We start from the raw sequence: 16,729 nt of genomic DNA, 5'->3' as shown, positions 1-16,729 counted from the left end.
ATAACTGAGGTATTAATGATCTTTGTGTCATAAGTATCCTGTTTATTGTGTTGCAGGTTGTTCTCCAGCCTCGGTGAACTTCACACCATCTCCCAGCGAGGATATGGCGCCAGCTATACAGTCCGACCAGGAAGTCGCTACCCGGTTACCCGCCGGAGCCCCTCCCCCTCTCCCTCCCCCTCTGATAGGTCAATAGGGCTCACCTCCTCCCCCGCGCCCTGCTCTGAAAGGCCAGATCTGAGCTCGGGTCGCGGTCTGACCATCCTGAAGTCGTCCAGTCTCAGTCTCCCCTCCGAACCAAAGGAGGTTCGGTTTGTGATGCGAAGCGCAAGCGCACGAACCAGGTCCCGTTCCCCTTCACCTTCACCTCACGCCTCACCTTGTCCCTCCCCAGTCCTCAGTGGCCCCCTGTTGGCCCTTCGGCCATGGAGGCAGCGGCCCCTCAACCTGTGGAATAAATATGACGTGGGTGACTGGCTGGAAAGCGTGGGCCTGGCCGAACACCGCCAGCGCTTCCAGGAGCACGAGATCGAAGGCTCCCATCTCCCCGCCCTCACCAAGGAGGACTATGTGGAGCTGGGTGTCACCAGACTGGGACACCGTATCAACATCGAGAGGGCACTCAGACAGCTGCTGGATGGTTCCACTTGACCCCTCACCTCTGACCACTAACCTCTAGACATCCTGAATTGTGACCTCATAACCCCTGACTTCTGGTCAGACACTAGGCCATGTCTTTGACTAGGATATCTTTGCAGTGACTGAATCTTTAGACCTTTTTACCAACGTGGAACCCAGCTCTCTGAGTGATCTCAGTGGCATTTTGTCTCATCAGCTCTTTGATCAACTCAGTGTTGTGAAGAGTGTTAGCACCACAGCTCTGTGTCCGGCGTTCAACTTTGGTTTGACGTCTGTTAACATCTAGTGCCTACTAGTGCTACATCTCAGGTTTCATCAGATCTGTGGACAATAGAATTTATCAGCAGCACAACAGCTGACAGATTCTTATCAGTGAAAACTAGTCAAATGAATTCACATAGAGACGACAACACTCTCCATTATGGCTACAAACAATTGATTTCTCAATTAATCATTTGGTCCAGTGGTTCCCAAACTTTTCATGTCATCCAGATAATTTCATTTTAAGACATTTAAAAACATTTATATTCAATTTATATATATATATATATTAAAATTTTTAATAAAATAGATTTTTTTCACCAAAACTGTACTGTTTTGCAAATGATTTGTCAGCCCACTCGCAATACCTTCACTGCCCACCAGTGGGCCCCAACCCACAGGTTGGGAACCACCCATTTCGTCTATAAAATGCCAGAAAACAATTATAAATCTTCCTATAGCTGACGTAGAATCAAGTTGCTCGTTGTGTTCGATCAACCGTCCACAACCCAAAGATATTAATTTTTCTATCATAGAAAACACAGGAAGCATATTTTTGTCTAAAGCGATAACATAAACATAGACTTTTAAGAAATTATTAAAATTGCTGTTGATTTATTTTGTCGACCAACTAATCAATTAATCCACTAATTGTATCAGCTCTATTCTACGTCTAATTTATGTCCATCGTGATGGATCTGAGTGGCTGCGCCGTAACAGCTAACATTTTACACCAGCTAGAGCTAGTGTTTCCAAAAATTGATGTAATGTAGGACAACAGATTTATTTTTATGTGTTTTCTCTGTATTCTGGTCTGATGTACGGAAAATATGATCAAATTTATCAGAAATTTCTCAGAAAATTTCTCAGAAAATTTCTCAGAAAATTCCGAAAATTTCTCAGATAATTCCAAAATTTCTCTGAAAATTTCTCTGAAAATTTCTCAGAAAGTTTCTCTGAAAATTTCTCAGAAAGTTTCTCTGAAAATTTCTGACTTTGCGTTAGAAATTCTCCTGAAGGTAGTTCACTGTAATCCATTAATTTATTGATCGATTGGTTTAAAAATGTCAGAAAATGTCTAGGTCCAAGGTGACGTCTCCAAATGTTTTGTTCGATTAAAAGTATAAAACCTGAAATATAGTTATTTTACAGATAGCAAACTAGCAAGCATTTACATTTCAGATCTCAACAGAAGCTGTAGCCAGGGAATTTTAGCCATTTTTGCTATCATAAATTGATTGATTAATTCATTAAAAATAATTGGTGAATAATTTTCTGCCGATTTACTAATTGATTAATCTACTAAACGGTTCAGCTCTACCATCCACACACAGTTTTGTTAACATACGACAGACCAAGCGATCTGGACACAGAGCTCTTCTGCCAGTTTGAGCGGGTGAAGACGCGTTGATCAAAGAGCTGATCTGACAAATACAGCACAGACATGATGAGACGGGTTCTTTTCTTTGTGCCATTCTGCTTCCCCAGACGAGATTAGCTGGACTTCTGCTAGCGGAGCTGGAGGATTAGCGAGCGTACTGGGAGTCTCTACCTTAACAACGGGAGATTAAAGCTGAGGATACGTCTCCGTTCCTTTTTCAGAAAGTTCTTGTGACTTAGCTTTTTTGTTTTTCCAAATATCACTCATGAAGAATTTGTGTTCATTTTGATTTCATATCTTAATGCAGATCATTTAGAATTTATGAATAACAAGTAATAATAATGTGGTGGTGATGACTTACAGAGTTTATAATAGTTTGGAAAATGATTTTGAGTTCCTTATGATTTGACAATGAGTTGAATTTCAAGGTCGTTTCGGTGATGTTTTGGAATTCATGATGATTTGTCAATGAGTGTGACTTTGTGCTGATGTGCTGTGTGTTTCAGGGAGAGCTGCAGCAGAGCTCCAACTGTAAACCTCTCTGGTTTCTAACCTGCTTATTGAGGGCTTTACTGTACATGGTGCTATCTGTTTAAAGCCATCTGTACAGAAAATACTCCTTCTCCTTCCCCTCCTACACTTCCCTCACACTGACACCTGAAGCTCTTCGGTTAACCCCCTTAACTCTAGTGTGTAATTCTGAATTAAATCAATCACTTACGGCTGTACCTGCCGTGACCCTCTTGCAGTAAATGGTAACTCGTAAGAAACAGGCCATAAATGGAGTTTCCTCCCTGCCATATTGGGGATTTCTTCCCTGCCATATGTGGAGTTTCCTCCGGACCATATATAGAGTTTCCCAGAGGCCATAAGTGGAGTTGCCCAATTAGAGTTAACCATGCATTCATTTTAGAGCTGCAACTAACGATTAATCCAAAGATTTATTTTCTTGATTAATCGTTTGGTCGATAAAACATCAAAAAACCATCATAATATTCTAGAGCAGAACATTAAACGTCTTGTTTAGTCAACCCAACAGCCCCACATTCTTCAAAATTAACCACCGCGCACTGAAATTATTTGATGGTTAATTAATTTCAGTTCATTTTGAAGATGTTGATGTTCATGTGACCAACTGGCACCTGATCACTAATACTGACTTTGCATTGAGACTTCTGTTCTTCGCTCCCCAAATTATTCAATTTACGATCATGTAAGACCAAGAAACTTTCACATTTGAGAACCTCAAACCATCTTATATTGAGTTTAACAAAATGTCTCCACATAAAAAGACGTGATGTCACGTTTCTGATGTGGGTAATAATTAAACACTTATCACAGACTATAAATTGTGGGAGCAATGCTACATTTTGTCGTGAATATTGATAATATATTATCAGAAATTTAATGCGACCATTCCTCAAGACATATTTGCTTATGATCTCTCTTTCCTAGAACCCGTGGTGACCTCATTGAATTTCAGTCCAAAGCCCAAAAATATTATATTAAAGAAAAGGAAAAGCAGGAAATTCTGACGTTTGAGATCCTGAAACCATCAAATGTTTGCATGAAAAATGACAATCGATTAACTGATTATTAATATAGTTAATCGACGATCGGTTTATCGACTAATTGTTGCAGCTCTGAAGGGCACAGCTCTCAAAAACCCTCTTGTAGGTCAGACCAGAAGAGTGGGATCCGTGAGTGCAGTAACTGAGGTAGGTCCAGAGCATGTTTAGCCTAGCTTAGCACAAAGACTGGAAGCTGGGGGAAACTTAGCTTAGCTCTATCAAAATTGAAAAAAATACACCTTCCAACAACAAAGTGGTCCGATTTACACGTTGTATCTTGTTAGCTAAGAAGCTAGTCACCAATCCAGAGACAGAAACAAGCTCAGACCTTGGACCATAAGGAAAACATTAACTGCTGCTAAAAACCACAATATGTCATTCTTTTATTTTTACTGTCATTCTAAACCTGCACAAAAAACAAGATACATCAAATGAATGAGACCTCTCTCAAGTGGCTGGAAGGTGAATTTCTTTCACTTTTCTTCCTTAGAATTAACATAAGGGAGGAAAAGTTGAACATGTACCATGAACTGTCGCTTTAAGTGATTTTCTTTTTACTGCTTGCCATCGCATCGTTACAGCCTCTCCTCTTGATTCCCTTGTAAAGCACAATCAACATTATAGTGCCTGTTTCCACTACAAACAAATCTACTGCGTGTATCTTCTTTTTTTCCAACTGAAGAACCTGAACACGTGCCAAGCTACAATCATTATTTCCCAAAGTTGTACAAGTTTACCACAAGGCCCTTTGTATGGGAAATGTATTATCAGAGGTATAGAATGTATAGTCTGTGTACAGCACATTACAGTAGACTATATCGTCTCTATAATATATATTATGTTAGAATAATGTAGCTATAGTGTAATATATAGAGTATAATATTAAATCAAATTTATACAGTAATATTTTGTTAGACTGTAGTCTATGAAGTCTCTATCCAAATGTGATATTCAGATTTTGTAAACAGCTACACATCAGCTGTTAGCCTAATGCTAACTTCACGCTAACAATCTACTCTAAAGGAAGATGACCAGTTCAGCTTCAAAACATCAACACTGAGCTCGGAGAAGATTCTGAGATTAAGGGGGCGTGTCTTCAAAGATCAAATTAACCCCTTCACATATTCAAAAATCTACCATGGCCCCTCCCCTTTCTGCTGACACTTCCACCCCTTTGCATTTGTGACCAAACATGGTTCCAATGTCCCGTTTGCCCCTGTGGCCAACTGCGGTACTGTTGGGGACACCTCAAACTTTTTTCGTTAACGTGCTCGATGAAAGAATAGGTGACATCTTGTAGTCCAGTGGTCAGTCTGCGATCCAGCTACTGTTCGTAACCATAGTTAAATATGTAACTATGGTTCTATGAATTCTGGATGACCACTTGAGTCAGTCATGATAGGAGAATGAGTTACAGCTCTGCACAGAGCTAAAAGAGAGGGAACACTGGACTGAGTTTCTGCGCTCGTTGCTCTGTGACTGCCGGATGTAGAGATAAGAAACTGTTTGCTAACAAGTTCATCACATCAACTTCAGTATTATATTCACAGCTTGTTTCTACTGCCCCCAAGTGGCCAAAAGAGGTCTGACTACCCACAAACGTCACGTATAATTTACCAGCTCAAGAAAGTGAATTTATTATTAAGTCACAGCCCAGTTAACTTACAGGTTTGAGGCCTTCTACACTGGACTGTCCACATGAAAACCAGCAGGACAGTCCCTGTTGTGTAGCTGTTTACACTCACTGACACCACACCGAACAGATATATACTGTATATCTGTAGTATATATTATAATGGACTAGAGTCTACTGTACAGAGTCATCTACAGAACGAGCTGTCGCTTTTTCTGCTGCGTAACAGTGAAAATCAGGTTGGATGTAGATCAGTGATGACGAGATCATGTGACCTCTTGACCTCTGACCTCAGGTCCCCGCTGAAAACCACTAACCTGGCATGAGGTCATTCACCCTATCGCAGGATTTTCTCAGCCAATCACAAACACAACCAGCAAACCTGCTGCATAAAATCTCATCAGTAACCTGGTGATGAAGTGAAGTCAGTGGTGTCCCTCCGCTGGGGAAAAAAGTAGTTCCTTCTCCATTTTTTCCCTAAAGTTCTGCTTCCTGTTTGTCACCAATCAAAGTGGCGTCAGCTGATGAAGCTGATATTGACAGATTTAATAGAAAACACAGTCCCTGTTCCTGGTTTAGACCAGTTTAAACCAGGTCTCAGATCCGTGAGTCGCCTCGACCATTTTTCAACTTCAGTCTAGTGATTTAGAAAAACTCACTACTGAATATTTTTCTGCCGTCTTCCCTGGTCCTGATCTATTTTCTCCTGTTCCAACTTGATTGTCCTGATCAATTTTACTCCCACTGACAAATCTGTGCCTCTTGTTTTCTATGTGATGTTGAAACACAATCACACTGGCACATCCAGGCTGCCGTACCAGGCCTACTCCCATCTATGCCACTGTAGTTATTTTTAATTCAATTCTGTTTTATTTGTGTCAGCGGGGAGAAAAGTAAAATTCCTGTGTTTTATCTCATTGACAAAAACATTTCCTGGTTATAAAACTGTGGGTCAGGGATTTATTTTTATTTTATTTTAACAACTAAAACATGACAGATCTACATTGCCATTGGCCTTCATGTGAAAAGTGGTCACACACACGTGGACTGTCAGCTGCAGATGATGACACTGTGAGCACAGACACGGATTCATCCGCTCTGTTTGCGTTGACACCAGCGTCACATCTGCAGACAGATGTTGGCCGGTTGGCTCCACTTCCACGGTGCCAGAGATAAAATCCCCTCAACAAACACAACCTGAGCTCAGATTTAGTCTGCAGAGGCCTTTTCCACTCTGTCCCTCTGGTAGAGTCACACACACACTGACTCTTGTTATTCACTTCACTGTTTATGAGACTGTCGTGACTCATGCATCTAAAATAACCTTTGTGTGGAGGCTATAATAACTTGATTTCCAAAAAGGCAGAGATTTTTTCAACAAGTTGCCACTGCAAACATGAAACATTTAGCTCAGACATGTTTCATGAGAAAAGACACAAATACAAATATAGATATCGGATCATTCAAATCAAAATTGATAAATCTATTTGTTATCAAGCCCTATTAACTTTTTTTGAAGAATTCTTCTTAGGACTTTAGAGCTCCATCTTTTCCTCTTCTCCTGTGTTTTATTAAGATTGTTGATCCTTAAGAAGATATATTTGTGGTTTTAAAAACCAAAAACCATCTCAATGTAGTTTTACATCTCCTTTAGTAACAACAGGTCAGTGAGCCAATCAGAAGAGAGGAGGTTCTGAGCCTCTTCTCTTCTGATTGGCTCACTGATCTGATAAAAAAAAAAATATATAGGAAATTTCAGGTAAAAACACTCAGAGAAACCAAATCCTGCAAGGTTTGGATGGTGGGTCCAGGTGGGCGGGGCTTGGTGACTGCTTTGTTGTGACATCACAAAGTTCCAGAAGTCCTGACGGCTGGTTTTAAGGCTCAGTTTCTGAATACAGGCTGTGTGCATTTCTCTGTGGACTGAGGCTTTGATACTTTCACAGTATTAATATAGAAGCTAGAGCTGATCTATAATCACACTACACATGGACACAGACCTTTATATGAGACTATATGGGACTTTTAAGTCCCTGATATATCTTTAATGTCCAAATGTCTTAGTTTAACTTAAGCTAAATGAAAGCTAGCTAACACAACAGATGAAAATAACGTTATTACAAATCCCAAGCAGCTGCTTCATGTAAAGTTAAATTCTCCCTTAACAAAAAAGAGAGAAATCAGTTATAGACCAAAATCCTCCAACATGGCGACCGGAGAGAACCAGAACAGTCGTGTAAAAACACTCAAACTTGCCGCCACAGTAGATCTGACCATGGTAACGCCTCAGCTTCCTGCTGATTGGCTGAGAATCCTGGCTTTCTAACCTGTGTGTGAAACCTTCCTCCTCCTGATATTCACATGGTTATAATGGTTAAATGGTTACCCTCCTCCTCTTCTTCCTCCTCCTCCTCCTCCTCCTCCTCCTCTCCGGCTTCCTCTTTTTACAGTATGTTTGTAGTTTCTTCTGGAGTGAGTGGTGTGTGTGTACTTGTAGTTTTTTTTTCTTCCCTTTTCTAAAAAACTCAAAGAGCACACGATGACAACTGATGAGCTCTGCAACGCAACAGATTGTAATCTTTATAATAAACTGTCATTTAGTACAAAGATATCGCTCGGCCTTCATGCGTGGTTCTTTTAAATTAAGAGTCAACAGGTTTATGACCTCTGCCCTTGCTTGTCCAATAAATCTTGAAGTTGAGTTAATGACTAATGAGTTTCACCTCAACGTAGGAGATAAAAAACACCTTCACACCCTTCAGTGACAGACATAGTGTAATATACTGTAAGTACAAGGATGGACATCCAGACCTCCAGGTTTACTCTAAATTTGTTATAAATTTACACCACTGAAGAAGAATATCGAATAAATATAGTTTCTTGTCTAATCTAGTTATTGTTTGTTAGTTTTATAATTAATAATTTTATAATTTATTTTATAAAATGTCAGGTTACAGTAAAAGCTTCATAAAGTTAACATGTTCAGATTCCTTTTTTGTGTGATCAGAAATAAAAAAATGTAATTATGAAATTAGCAAAGTTCAATTTTAGAGATATGTAGATGTGTATATATAACTAAAGCAACACTCTGTCTCTCTCTCTCTCTCTCTCTATCACACACACACACACACACACACACACACACACACAGACTCAGAGTGTGTGAGAGAGCAGCAGCTCATAAACTCCAACTTGACTGCAAAGTTAAACATGATGGTTTTTTGTGGACAATAAGTAAACCCGAGCTGAAACCTGATTGGCCCTTTGAGCCCTTCAGTTCCTCCTCCCTTCTCTCCTATTGGTTGGCAGACTCGACCTGCAGCTGCTTTCTTATGAGCTGCAGAGTTGCTGTCACTTCACAGACTGCAAACACCAGGACCAGGTACAGTGCTCTGAAAGTATGTGTGTGTGTTTTATGTGAAGTCATTATATTTGAATGTGCGGAGTTGATTTTGGTTGATGTTGTTGTAACAGTGAGGGTTGGTGTCGTGGTCACAGTCTTCAGGGAGTTTGTCCAACTTTGGGTGTGTTTGAATCTCAAATCTTTTGTGCAGTTAGTTTCTGTTTGTTGTTTGTTCTGTTTTTGAAGTGTTTATCTTGAACCAGGTTTCAGGTTTTAATGTGAGATATTGAAGGTTTCGAGTTATAACAAAAAAGGTTCTTGTAACCAAAGCAAAGAAAAACAGCAACAACAGGAGAAAATGAAACTAAACTGTGCAGAAAATCAAAAGCCATTTTTTTGTTATGGCACCAAATCAGATGAAAATTGGCAGTTACTTTCATGACTCATCGATTTATTTTTTTGGCCAGTGATGTCATTTGGAAAAATATCTGAACAAGTTTTGAGTCATGAATCTGTTCATTGTTCAAAGTGATTATATAAAGTTTTCTCAAACCAGACAGTAACTGGACAAAAACAGATGCTTGGTTTCTGTTGAGTGTGTTAGCATGCTAACATTTCCTCATTATCACTAAACACAAAATACAGCAGAGGATGATGGGAAGGTTGAATATCATTCTCTCAAGACAACAAATTTAATGACGATCGTCCCAAGGCCTGCTGATCTGTCAGTCTGGATCAAAGTGGTGTACACAAAGAGGGAAGCCCAAGAAAGGCGATTATCTCTCAATTGATCAATTAATCAATTTATTGACTAATCATTGCAGATTTGATCGGATTCATTTTTTTTTCAGGCCAACATGCTGTCGATTCCAGATCTGATCAAGAAGAAGAGAGATGGAGGAGTGCTGACTGATGAGCAGGTCACAACCTTCATCCGGGCTGTTACAGACAAAACCATCCAGGATTGTCAGACAGGTACGAACAACATGTCCAACAGGTCCAACAGGTACGACAGGTCCGACAGGTACGACAGGTACGACAGGTACGACAGGTCCGACAGGTACGACAGGTACGACAGGTCCGACAGGTCCGACAGGTACGACAGGTCCGACAGGTACGACAGGTACGACAGGTCCGACAGGTACGACAGGTACGACAGGTCCGACAGGTCCGACAGGTCCGACAGGTCCGACAGGTCCGACAGGTACGACAGGTCCGACAGGTACAACAGGTACAACAGGTACAACCTCTCTTATGTCTCTTTCTGTTAAGGGGCGATGCTGATGGCTATCTGGCAGAAGGGGATGGTTGTCAAGGAGACCGAGACCCTGACCAGAGAGATGATGAAATCGGGGGAAGTGATGTCATGGCCAAAGGAGTGGGCGGGGCTGATGGTTGACAAACACTCGACAGGTGGAGTGGGAGATAAAGTCAGCCTGGTGTTAGCACCTGCGCTAGCCGCCTGTGGCTGTAAGGTAGACCTGTTTAAACCCTATAATTTATCAAATATTATCTTGCCTAGAATCAGATGAGGAGATCAATAAATAATCTGTTTTTTGTCCTGATTTGTCCTAATTTTAACCGAATTTCCAGTGGCACCGCCGCTGAATGCTGATATTCTCTGAAGATGAAGTTCCTCTAATGATCACTAGATGGTGTTCAAAGAAAAATGTTGAAAATGTTAAAATTAAAACAGCACTCTTATGATGTCGTAACCTCAGGTGTGTCTTTGGCAGGTACCAATGATCAGTGGGCGGGGCTTGGCTCATACTGGTGGAACTCTGGATAAACTGGAGTCAATACCAGGATTCACCATTCAGCAATCAACAGCGCAGGTGCAACAAAACATTAATTTGCGGCCGGTCTACGCGACCTCTATTGTCATGGTTACAATGATAAACACGTGGACTGTACCGAGAGCAGCGTACTTACCTTTGTCACCATGGTTACTACAATAATGGTCATAGCTTGGTTAGGTTTAGGAAAAGACTGTGACTTGTGTACAAACACTTTGTGCTGGTTATCATTGGAAATGTTTTGATACTAAGCCAATATCCTATCACAGTTTACAATAACGTAAATGTTTCTCGACAAACACCTTTTTTTTCCCCATTTAACAAACGCAAAACTCACATTCTCAACTATTAAAATACTAAACTCTGGAACTAGCTGACCAAATAATAAGAAAAGAAAAACAGCAACCTTTTGCTACTTGGACAGTTTACTCCAGACTTGATTTTCAGTTTCAGTTGTCACCAAAAAAAGTACTGTGGTGTGATACTGTGTGTATTTACATACCACAGTAACTGACAGTATTTAAATGCACTGGCTGCAGATTCAGAAGATTCTGGGCTCTGTGGGCTGTTGCATTGTGGGACAGACGGAGAGGTTGGTTCCTGCAGATCGAGTCCTGTACGCTCTGCGGGACGCCACCAGCACCGTGGACAGCTTACCCCTCATTACCGGTACTGGACTTGAACCTTACACTATTAACAGCAGTTCTACCTGTTGAATATGAATCTAAATCTGTGGTTGATTTATTTTTCAGGTTCTATTATCTCAAAGAAAGGTGCTGAGTCTCTGAATGCTCTGGTGCTGGATGTGAAGTTTGGTCGAGCAGCCCTGTATAAAGATCTGGACAGTGCTAAAGAACTGGCACAGTCAATGGTACATACATTAATATTAAAAAGCACCAACTATTTAATAAAGGTTTTACCATTTAAATCAATATTAAATAAATAAATACAGCTATGAATCCTGAAATAAATAATTGAGGTAATAAATGTAGAAATATATATGAATGTAAATATAAATATATAAGGGAGTCGATAAATAAATAGTAATACAAATTAATGAATAAATAAATAAATGACTAGCTTTTTATTTTAAAATGACCTTTTTATTTATTTTTTTATTTATGGAGACTTTTATTTCCTAATGCTACATTTATATCCCAGCTCTTTTTATTTCCATCTGTTATATTCAAATGAGAGGCGTGGTTATCTCACAGTTTCAGACCAAAGCAACAGCACCAGAACAGATAATAATAAATAAATAATAATGAATAAAAATTAAATTTTTTAAATAATAAGCAGTTTATTTATTTATTCATTCATTCATTCATTTATATAGCTATTTATATTTTTATTGACTCATATACTTAAATATGCATTTATTCATATAATTCTACATGTATTTCCTAATTTATTTATGTCAGTATTTATTTCATATCTGTATTTATTCATGAACTTATTTATTTTAGATGGTACTCCATAGGCTGTACATTGTACCTTTACCTGTTTGTGCCAGACTCCAGCTATAGGTTGAGTGTACAGGATATCAAAACATTTGTCTAGCGCTCCTAACCACCAAGTAAATCATTGGTAAATATTTCTTTAAGTTTAACAATTTTAGGTTCATATAAAAACAAAAACATGTATTAATTATGATTTTAGGTGAACGTAGGAAACGGCCTGGGCATGCGCACAGGTGCAGTCCTCAGCTGCATGGATGCTACGATTGGTCGATGTGTTGGCAACAGTCTGGAGGTGATTGAATCTCTGGAGACGCTGAAGGGAAAGGGACCTGAAGACCTGATGGAGCTGGTTATTACTCTGGGTACTGCACATTACTCTGAACCCAATGCAAACAGGAGCCGCTAACAGCTAATGTAATATAATTTGCCAAATTATAGTAATTATAGTAAAATTATAGTAAATTAAAGTAATTTTTTTAAATTGTCAAAACACTTGTCTGAAAGCTGTTATTGCAACGTCCATGCATACCACAACCTGTAAAAACAATCTATCCCTTTAAGGTTTTCATCATAATGTAACGTACCACGCTGCCTGTGTTTCTGTAGGCGGTATGCTGCTGATGATGACAGACTTGGTGTCCAACCTATCAGAAGGCAGAAAGAAGATTTCTGATGCTGTGACTGGTGGAGCAGCTCTGTCCAAGTTCCAGGCCATGATGGAGGTTCAGGGTGTCGCCAAGGACGTGGCTCAGTCGCTGTGCTCCCCCAACACAGATTATCACCGTGTCCTGAGAAAAGCTGCCCATCAGACCGAGCTGACCACTCCTGCAGATGGTAAAAAAAAATTTGGCCTGTTGTTGTTTATTAAAATCAGCCTTGCAGAGGCTTGGACATAATAATCCTTCACAATCAACACATACAAATTATACTTTACATTTATTGCAGAGGAACTTTTAATCACAGCACAGCACAGCACAGTATTCACTAATATTAGCATTAACCTTCGCTCCAATGCCACAGAATAAACGTTTGGGTGTGTTTTGGGAAAATCTTGGACATTTAATATTAGTATTTATGTATATTACTATATTATCATTTATAAATATAAATATATATATATATTTATATTATTTATTTTATTTCTACAATATTAAAATTTAACATATTTATATTTATCTTTATTGCAGAAGTTTCAACAATAGCATTAGCAATAATGCTATTGTTATTAACAATTATATATTTATTTACATATACAATATATTTATTTACTTGTACTTACATATTTATATAGTCACTCAATTAAGTATTTATATCTGTACATTTCTCTCTATATTTATTTTTTACTTAATACACACATATATTTAGTAATATACATTTCTTAAATACTTATATATTACATATGACTTACATACAAATATATACTATTATAATATAATATCTTACAATATCTATATATTTTTATTTTCTTATATATTTACAAACTTACATTTTTAGTTACTAAAGCACTTTTATATTTACCAACTTATATGCTTATTTACATACTATATGTGTGTGAGTGTGTGTGTGTGTATATATACACATATATATTTACTAGCTTGCATACTTATACGTTTACTTATTTGTTCTTACTATTCGATACTTATTGTATTTACTAACGTGTATTTTACTTATGGTCATAAATTTACTTAACATTTTTACTACCATAAGCACTTAAATATTAACTAACATATATTTTTGCATTATCCACTCATATATTTACATACTTACAATTTCAAAAATTTTAACTTAATCTTGACATTTTCTGACCTGACTAAACTTGATTGTTCATTAACATTAATTAATGTTGATGTGACTGATGGATAATAGACCGCTGATTATTTATGAATGGAAGTTTTCCCTCTCTCTCGGCAGGTGTGGTCGTGGACGTGGACGGTTTAGTTTTAGCTGAAATTCTTCACAAGCTGGGGGCGGGACGATCAATGGTCGGAGAACCTGTCAATCACAGTGTGGGGGCGGAGCTGCTGGTGTCGCTAGGTCAGAAAGTCAAGAAAGGTGAGAGGTCAAAGATGATGATGACGACGATGATGACGATGACGATGATGACGATGATGATGAGAATCCTGACCATGTTTGATGTTTGTATTTTCAGGTGTCCCCTGGATGCGGCTTCATTATGAGGATCCAGCTCCGACTCCAGACCAGATACAGCGACTGCAGAACGCTCTGAGTCTGGGAACAGACAAAAACAAACCAACACAACAAAAACAAACTCTGGTGAAAGAAGTTCTGCTGCCACAAAACAAGTAAATGTATTACTACAAAATTACTAATAAACAAAACAAGAAATGGAGGCACCAGGAGGCAACATTTATATCCTTTATCCTTCCTATGAGGTGGATTTTCAACAACCTGGCAACACAAAAGTTGTTCTTATTAATGCATTAAGAGGCATTATCATCAAATGATTTATTAACCATTAATCAATCCATTAATTAGACAAAAGCAGCTGCTAATTTGAAGCCATAAATTCACGATTTTACAGTAAATTTATTTAAAATGCAAAATAACAAGTGTTTCAGCACATGTTAAAAGTTTGTAATTCACATAACAAATGAATAGATTGTAACATAAAAACAAAATATAAAAAAGAAGTATTCAGATATATATAGTAATACCGCAATGTAGAAAAACTGTTAAGTCCAAAATTTTATCCAAATAAAAGTACAAAAGTATTCTAAATATAAATTTAAAATATACTAAGCATAAAAGAAGTGATTACGCAGAGTGGCTTATTTCAGAATAATTATCTTCATGTGTTATAATTATTGATACATGTTGCAGCTGGTAAGGACAGGACTTTATAAACAGCTGTTAGCTTTAACCAATAATAAGGCATCATAATGAATACATTTTTTATATGAGTTATTATTGATCTGACATAAATCTGACATTGAAACATTGATCTTAACATAAAAAAAACAACAGCTGTAAAACAAATGTAGTGCAGTAAAAATTTGACTCTAAAATGTGGATTTCATAGAAAGATTTTTTTAAATGTCCAAAGGTTTATTATTTCCATTTCTACAGTTTCATTTACTTCTGACATCCAGTTTCTACATGAACTGAAGCAGGTTATTTGTTTCATCTCTGCAGTTAAATGTCCTGTAAAGATATTTGTTAGACATGTGACCTCAAATGCATATATGACTAAAATATCGCATTTGGTTTAATTTGAAATATTTTCTTATTAAAAATTTTTCAATTGCCAGATTGTTTTCAGTGAATGATTCATGTTCTTTTCTCCTGTTCTCAGTCTTTGATTCAATTGATATTGTATATTAACTGTATTTTCAATAAAGAATTAATATTCTCAACTGTTTAGAATTTAGTGTTTTATGTATATTTTCATCATCATCTATTGACTGTCGGATGTTTTGAATAAAGGGCGTAGGTTTTGCATATGGATGGTAGAGACATATCCCTACTAGTATTTAAGTGAAATCATTCGCACTATGTTTGCAGACATATTAGATCATTCCAATGTGCCCTGCAAGAGGCTGCGTCTCCAAGACAACCGATTTAGGCAAACTAGCGTTTGATTGCCTGAAAGGGCTGGGGCTGACTGAAGGCTCACATCATGGGAGAATATCACAGTGATACCTGCTATACTAGGATTTTTCTATGCCTAACTTTAGTATGACATTTTTATGACCTTTAATGCCTTAGTATACTATGGAGTTTTTTTTCACTTTTTATTATTATATTGTGATGTTTTTATGACTGTTTACACCTTATTTTACTATGATGCTTTTTCAGACAAAGGGAAGCACGAAGACTATATAGACAAGGGAGGCAAGGGTGATTGAACACAGGTGAAACACATCAGGGTGGGGCAGACAATCACCACACAGAAACACGACCAAGACAGGAAGCAAAAACACTGACACACAAGGAAACCAAATTACAAAATAAAACAAGAAATGAGAAAAGTCCAAACAAAACTAACAAAAAGTGTCTGCCACAGCAAACCATGACAATAATTCGACATTTTTATTCCTTTTATGCCTTACTATACTATGGCATTTTTTGAGTTTTATGCTTTACTATACTATGAGGATTTTATGACTTTTAATGCCTTGCTGTACAATTGGGTGTTCATGCTTTACTATATTGTGACGTTTTTATGACTTTTTATGCCTTATTATACTATGTCGTTTTTTTTTATTTTTCATGCCTTGCTGTACTATAGCGTTTTTATGATTTTTTTTCTTTACTATACTGTGGCGTTTTAATGCCTTACTATTCCATGTCGTTTTTATGACTTTTTATGACTAACTGTACTATGTCGTTTTTTATTTTATGTTTTTTGGAGTTTTTATGCCTTACTATACTATGACTTTTTTATGACTCACTATACCATGTCATTTTTATGACTTTTTATGCCTTATTATACTACGTTGTTTTTTGGAGTTTTTATGCCATGCTATACAATGTCATTTTTATGCCTTACCATACTATGTCCTTTTTTGGAGTTATAATGCCATACTGTACTATGGCGTTTTTATGCCTTACTATACTATGTCATTTTTATGACTTTTTATGACTTACTATATTATGTCGTTTTTTTTTACTTTTTATGCCTTAG

At 37.7% G+C, this 16,729-nt stretch overlaps 2 protein-coding genes across 6 annotated transcripts in view; both read left to right on the top strand.

Annotated features, from left to right (window-relative positions):
• The window catches only part of shank3b (SH3 and multiple ankyrin repeat domains 3b), a 36,583-nt gene extending 28,487 nt beyond the window's left edge, over positions 1-8,096 (top strand). For 2 of the 3 annotated variants that reach the window (XM_087177514.1, XM_023419700.2), the window contains one exon: positions 57-8,096. In XM_087177514.1, the coding sequence (XP_087033640.1) occupies positions 57-651 (595 nt within the window). In that variant the 3' untranslated portion in view covers positions 652-8,096. The remainder of the gene's footprint in view (positions 1-56) is intronic. The other variant, XM_087177515.1, reaches the window with a different exon arrangement.
• A 712-nt stretch (positions 8,097-8,808) lies between these two features.
• tymp (thymidine phosphorylase) lies at positions 8,809-15,458 on the top strand. 3 transcript variants are annotated; one of them, XM_087177542.1, is made up of 11 exons: positions 8,852-8,867; positions 8,960-9,009; positions 9,680-9,803; positions 10,101-10,303; positions 10,565-10,663; positions 11,164-11,293; positions 11,377-11,495; positions 12,284-12,446; positions 12,691-12,918; positions 13,996-14,136; positions 14,234-15,458. In XM_087177542.1, exons 3-11 carry the CDS (start codon positions 9,686-9,688, stop codon positions 14,389-14,391), a joined length of 1,359 nt encoding a protein of 452 aa, XP_087033668.1. In that variant the 5' UTR covers positions 8,852-8,867; positions 8,960-9,009; positions 9,680-9,685; the 3' UTR covers positions 14,392-15,458. The 3 variants fall into 3 exon arrangements, with proteins under 3 accessions (XP_023275476.1, XP_023275473.1, XP_087033668.1); XM_023419708.2 differs by lacking the exon at positions 8,960-9,009 and having other exon boundaries at positions 8,809-8,867; XM_023419705.2 differs by lacking the exon at positions 8,960-9,009 and having other exon boundaries at positions 8,850-8,883.
• Positions 15,459-16,729: the final 1,271 nt, after the last annotated feature.

This window comes from Seriola lalandi, unplaced genomic scaffold, assembly GCF_002814215.2.
Source record: "Seriola lalandi dorsalis isolate HSWRI2012SDOR001 ecotype SW California unplaced genomic scaffold, Sedor1 jcf7180002054609, whole genome shotgun sequence".
NCBI lineage: Eukaryota > Metazoa > Chordata > Actinopteri > Carangiformes > Carangidae > Seriola > Seriola lalandi.
The sequence above is the reverse complement of the archived record's forward strand: the minus strand, read 5'-3'. Positions and strand labels throughout refer to the sequence as shown.

Bases quoted from the DNA above. Each gene is read 5' to 3' on its own strand.
- tymp (XM_023419708.2), top strand. From the start codon at position 9,686: ATGCTGTCGATTCCAGATCTGATCAAGAAGAAGAGAGATGGAGGAGTG. The intron at 10,304-10,564 runs GTAGACCTGTTT...TGTCTTTGGCAG, and splicing joins TAGCCGCCTGTGGCTGTAAG to GTACCAATGATCAGTGGGCG. The intron at 11,294-11,376 runs GTACTGGACTTG...TTTATTTTTCAG, and splicing joins CAGCTTACCCCTCATTACCG to GTTCTATTATCTCAAAGAAA.